The sequence below is a fragment of the Spinacia oleracea genome, chromosome 5, assembly GCF_020520425.1.
Source record: "Spinacia oleracea cultivar Varoflay chromosome 5, BTI_SOV_V1, whole genome shotgun sequence".
Classification (NCBI taxonomy): domain Eukaryota; kingdom Viridiplantae; phylum Streptophyta; class Magnoliopsida; order Caryophyllales; family Amaranthaceae; genus Spinacia; species Spinacia oleracea.
The window spans coordinates 19,474,729-19,480,728 of record NC_079491.1 but is presented as its reverse complement, the minus strand read 5'-3'; the positions used below and the strand labels follow the sequence as shown (position 1 = coordinate 19,480,728).

At 37.3% G+C, this 6,000-nt stretch overlaps 2 protein-coding genes across 2 annotated transcripts; both read right to left on the bottom strand.

Annotated features, from left to right (window-relative positions):
* Window positions 1-1,834: 1,834 nt before the first annotated feature.
* Window positions 1,835-2,395, bottom strand: LOC110796446 (uncharacterized). Its single transcript, XM_022001508.2, has one exon. It carries the CDS (start codon window positions 2,393-2,395, stop codon window positions 1,835-1,837), a length of 561 nt encoding a protein of 186 aa, XP_021857200.1.
* Window positions 2,396-3,495: 1,100 nt separating this feature from the next.
* On the bottom strand, window positions 3,496-4,474 carry LOC110796448 (uncharacterized). Its single transcript, XM_022001509.2, has 2 exons — window positions 4,288-4,474; window positions 3,496-4,082 (listed from the first exon to the last, which is right to left on the bottom strand). The coding sequence occupies exons 1-2, from the start codon at window positions 4,472-4,474 to the stop codon at window positions 3,496-3,498; spliced, it is 774 nt and encodes a 257-aa protein (XP_021857201.2).
* Window positions 4,475-6,000: the final 1,526 nt, after the last annotated feature.

Below are 6,000 nucleotides of genomic sequence, written 5' to 3'. Positions count from 1 at the left end.
GTTGGAATTTCATGTTCAGTGTCGTTGAATTAATGCGTTGAGCATTGAACTTTATTTATAAGAATTGAATCATGTTAGCATGGAATATTGATGCAAGCATGGTTGTTTTGTGGAACTTTATATTATTTAATATTGGTTTAGATCTTTATTGATCGTTGTTCCTCTTTAGATTTTCACTACTTTATAAGGGCCGAGGACCTTGTTTGGTAGTTGAACCTTATACCTAATAAAGGTTTTTAAATATGGATAAAGGAAGGATTAAAATAGTTGGAATTGGCTCTTGGTTGAATGTTGTGATCACTGGTTTAATTCAAAGATAAAAGAAGTTGTGTTTACTTGTTGAATATAATATTTATGTTTGATGAGTCATAACCAAGTATTAAAAGTTAAGTCATGTAAAGTGAAAATGAGTAGCAATAGCTTTAGACTGTGCACGTCTAAAGTGACGGACAATCAGGAGTTGGGGTCATGGGTAGCCTATGGCTTTTTCTGGGGCCGGATTGATCACCGGTTCTATTTTTATTTAAAAAGTTCCTCGATATCGCAGGTCATTGGGGTTTACGGAGTCGCGCCCGTACCTCGTCTTCCTTAGTGAAGAAGAAGAAGTTTCTAGTAGACTACTCAGTCCATTGACTATTTCAATTAAAATAATGTTAATGATACAAAGGTCTAGTTCAGTCAAATATGGTCTTCAAGTCAATATATCTTGATTATCCTTGCTTATGTTTTATTTAGTACCATGTTAGGATTGTTCGTTTAATAGAATCATGTTAGGATTATTATTGATTTAGTATGTAGTACTCAGCTTTGCTGATTACGTGCTTTAACCAAAAAGAGAAGGAGGAGGTGCTGGCCGGCGTTAGTGCAGGCGCGGCAGCGAGTGGGCGGCGCGGCGGCTAGGCGCGCGATGGCTGGGCGCGCGACGCGGTGGTTTCTGGTTCAAGGGTAGGAAAAACACAAGGAGTTAGGAGAGCAAGAAATATAAAAGAGAAAGAAACGCGAGGGGGAAGAAAGTTACCGGCGGAGTAGACCCGCGCGGGTGGTGGCTTGGTTGCCGGCAAGAAACAACGAAAGTTGTTGTGGTTGGTTGTGAGAAACTGAAACAATAAGTGAGAAGGAGATAAAGAACGAATGGGGAGGAAAGAAAAAAAACGAAGGTGGGAAGGGAGGTGTGGTTTACCGGTCGGCGGTGCTGCGTGGCGGCAGGTTGCGCGTGCAGGAGGTGGTGCGGCGGTGAGAGATGTCGGTTGACGGCTGAGCAGAGCCACGAAGGTGAGAATGCAAGCAAGGAGAGAGATGGGTTTTGCCCTTTTGTTTTCACGTGAATTAGGATTAGAGAAGGTAGGAAGGAAATTTGGGTTTATCATGTTGGGCTTCACCAAATTGGGCTAGGAATAGGATTAAGTTTGGTATTTGAATTCGACACAGCTTAGGATTGGTTTCTAAATTCAATCGATTTTCGTAATTCGAATTCTTTTCAACTTAAAATTCAAACATTATTTTTGATTGCACAAACCGTTAAAATATTTAGAATATATTTAAATAAAACTAAATATACATTTAATATATAAATATAATAAAGTTCAAAAATCGTTAAATATTTAGAACGTACTTAAAATAAAATAAATGTACGTTAATTATATTTTTATTACTAAAATTCATAAATTCTATTTAAATCTAAATAATATACGTTAAAATATATTAATAAAATTTATAAATTTACGGGGGATTACAACCTCATCATCACCCTCCACTTTGGGTTTTCTTTAGTAAGCATCTTCCAAGCATGAATCAATGTGAAGTTCCTTTTGTTTTCTGAACTATTGCGGAATAACTAGTGAGCGGTAGCAACTTGGTCCGCATCACTATTCCCACTTGCAAATAACCTACCAACCTTTACAAAACTAGCAGCCCACAACATGATGTTTGGAGACATTCTTCCCCAACGACTCTCTAAACATTTTGCATTTCTTACAGTAAGTTCGTACGGTCTACCTACTTGAATTTGGCTATAGCGCACAACAGCTTGCCTCCAAATATCAGCTTTTCTTATGTTGGTGCCTATAATCCGATCGGTGCAAACTTTAATGTAGGAATCAACCAGAGCTTCATCCTCTTGAATCGACCAACTTCGAGACTGAGATGCAACCTTAGTTGGTTGATTTGGTTTGACGGGCAATGGATGTGTCATGATCGGTTCTTGTGTCTCCATAACACGTTCCTCTATAGCTTCACGGTCAACAATAGTGTTAGTATAAAATGATTGTTGATAATTTTGAGAGGAAGAATTACCCTGCGAATAAGAATCATAGTCAGGATGCTGATTGTTGTCAGAGTTAAGATCAAAATCATCAAAATTGTTTTCTAAATTTTGAGAATAGTAATTAGGGTCCATTTTATTTTTTAAAAATACGCAAGCACACTACTAAGTAACAATAATAATAATAAAACTAATGACAATAATAATAATAATGACAATAATAATAGTAATAATGATAAAATTAATAAATAACAATCGGAAATAAGATTTTCGAAAATATATGCTATTGGAAATTTTCAGTAATTTTCAAAAAATAACACAAATTATAGTAATACTTAGTATGAAAAATGATTTTGATGATTTTAGAGAGAGAAAAATGAATTTTGAAAGTGTGTCAAAATATAGCAAAATTGGTCTCTATTTAGAGATCTTGAAATTTTATGACCGTTGGTATATTTTTTTTTTTTATTTTTAATTATTTAAGGCAAAATTACCGTTAAAAATATATAGCCGTTTTGAAAAAGGAATAAAATTCTGATTGGCTAATCAAATAATGGGACACGTGTCATGCAGGGAGTGAGTGATAAAATGTAGTGTTTTATTTTTTTGGAATGTAGCTGTTGGAAAGCAAAATAAATGGTAACATCATGTTGGTAATCACGTGAATTCTTCAAATTTCAAAAGAAAATGGTTAGGTGGTGGGGCCCAATTTCTGGCGAGCATTTCAGCCAAAAATGCATGCCTCGCATTCTTTTTTTGGTTTCCTCGTGGGCAATAATTGTCTTCCTCATTGACGTAATCTGTTATTTTTTTTCCCTCACCCTTTTTTGCTCGTGAGCAAACTTTCTCCCCATTGATGGGAGTGCTCTTAGTGACTTTGAAGAAATATTTTTTATTAAAATGAATTTTTTTTTCTTTTTTTTTGGCAAATAATCCAAAGAGGGGGTTACAACTAGCCAAGCTAGACCACTAAGAATAAGACACGCAAGCTACAACCACACAATAGCAAACATAACACTACAACTACACTAGGCTACTCTGAACCTTATATCTTGCAGCAGCTCATCAGGCCCCTGCACCTCTGATTGAACACCCTCTCATTACGATGGATCCAAACCCCATAAATTGCACTATGTGAAGTACATTAGTAAGATTTTGTGTCTAACACCAGTTCTTTTTGTAGCCTTCAGAATCCAAATTAACTCCTGTTCAAATTTAGCTGGCCTTCCTGAAAACTAAAGACTATGCAGAACCTTTTGCCAAATACTAGTAGCATAATCACATTCAAAAAATAGATGAGACACTGACTCGGAACACTTAGAACACAAAGGGCATTGATCATCAGTGACCACCTTCCAAGTCAACAACCTGTCTTTAGTAGGCAATCTATTCCAAAGTGTTAACCAGGTGATAAAAAAGCTTTTAGGGGTAGCTGAGTTATTGCACAAAATTCTTCTCCATGTAACTTTCTCATGATTGCCTAGCAAGGCTTGATACATAAGCTTGATTGAAAACTTACTTTTCCTGCACACATTCTCCCATCCACCTACGTCATGAATGAGCTGATAAGAAGAAAGAATTTTCCTCAGTGAGCAGGAAATTGTAGAAGGCCACTGAGTAGACAAGGATCTTCCCTTGATGTAATAGGCATGGACCCATCTACACCAAAGTTTATCTTTCTTATGGGTAAGGGCCCACAGCAGATTGGACACATCAGCTTTATTCCATAAACTCATTTCTTTCAAGTTCCAACCACTTGCACTCCTTGGTAAGCATAAACTATGCCATGTCACTAAAGATTTCTTTGAGGGATCAGTATGCCCTGTCCATAGAAAGATTATGCAATAGTTTTGAATTTCTTTAATCACTTTCTTTAGAAGGATGAAGATTTGACACCAACAAGACTGCAAACTCAGGAGAATAGACTGGACCCGTTGTAACATGCCAGCATAAGATAGGTTCCTAGTTGTCCAAGATTTGGCTCTATTTACCACCTTATCAATCAAAGATCTGCACTGTTTATAAACAAGTTTCTTGGTAGTCAGAGGTACTCCCAAATATCTGAAAAGGGAATTGGCCTTTAGAAATATGCACAGAAGCAACAATTGCCTCTCTTTCAGTAGCAATAACACCACCAATGTATATATTACTTTTATCAATATTAGCCGCTAGACCAGAAGCTCTAGAAACTTGAGAAAATGCATCAAATAACATCTAGACTGACTGGAGATCAACTCTTGAGAACATTAATAAATCATCAGCAAACATCAAGTGTGTGATATCAAGCTTCTCACACTTAGGGTGAAAATTGAAGTCTGGAAGATGTTGAAGCTGCTGCAGATGCCTAGATAGGTACTCCATACCAATTGCAAACAGAAATGGGGACATTGGATCTCCTTGTCTCAAGCCTTTCTTTTCCTTGAAGGGGAAAGTAGGTTTCCCATTAATCAGAATACTATAAGAGACAGTAGTGATGCAAGTCATAACAACCTCACAAAGCATTCAGGAAAGCCTAACACAATCATAACAGCTCCGAGGAAAGACCATTCAATTGAATCATATGCCATTTCCTAGAAACAACACTAAGAGTAGAGCCATTTCTAAAAGTGGGGAGATGCACTGTAGGAAGGGAGACATCAGCAGAACCAAGTAACTTCTTATAGAATGAGGTAATTTCACTATGAATAGCATCAGAATCCACTAATTTGTTACCAGAATCATCATATAAAATTGAAATCCTATTGAGCCTATTCCTCTCCTTGAGAGAAGAGAAGAAATAGTGATGGTTGGAATCACCGACCTGCAACCAATGTATTCTGGATTTTTGCCTTAAGGCAATCTCATCCACCTTTAGCCACTTCCTTAGACCAGCAATACAATCTGACTCCTGCTTGTGTAACTATGGGGTAGAATTAGTCTTCAAAGAATGTTGCACAGTATCCAGCAGCTCTCTAGCCTTAGAGATTATATAAGTAATACCAACAAACTCCTCCCTATGAAGAGTTTTCAGTTTGAGTTTGACTTGTTTCAGTTTACACCACATCTGATACATATAAGTGCCTGATACAGAATTTTTCCAAACATTATTCACTAGAGGTTAAAATTTCCTGTGATCAACAAGAAAATTAAAAAACCTAAAAGGTTTCCCTCCTTCAGGTTTAAGGCAAACATTATTCAAAAAATTTCTCTCTCGTCCTCTCTGAGTTGGTGCACGTTAAGGGTGTCTACTAACGTGTGCACCCTCCATTGATGGCGAGGAAGAAGAAGGCAGTTGCTGCTGTAACTTCACCGGTGTCTTCGGATGATGATTCCAGATTGATTCCCACCCAAAAATGTTGTGATTCCGGCCCGAATGGACGTCCAAAATGTAAATCCAGATAACTCGGTGTTTGCGATGAATGACGATGATGAGGAACTCATTCACTCGGATCTTGTGAACCCTTCTGTTGGTATGATTTCTAAGAAACTTCATAGAGTTATTATTGTTTTGAATCGCGAGTTAGGTTTAACTGGGAATGGCCATTTGATTGGTACGACTACTACGGACTCTGTTATTGTCCCTTCCCCTATTATTGACCATATGAATGTTGATGGCCCTAGCAATGTAACTGATAATTCTGGAATTCATATTAGTTCTACTCCTATTGTCGAACCAGTAGTGGTGGAATTGCCTACAGATCTATGGAAAAATTTGTTTGTAGGGTCGAAAATGGCTTCAAAAGGGGCAAAAATTGGGTTTA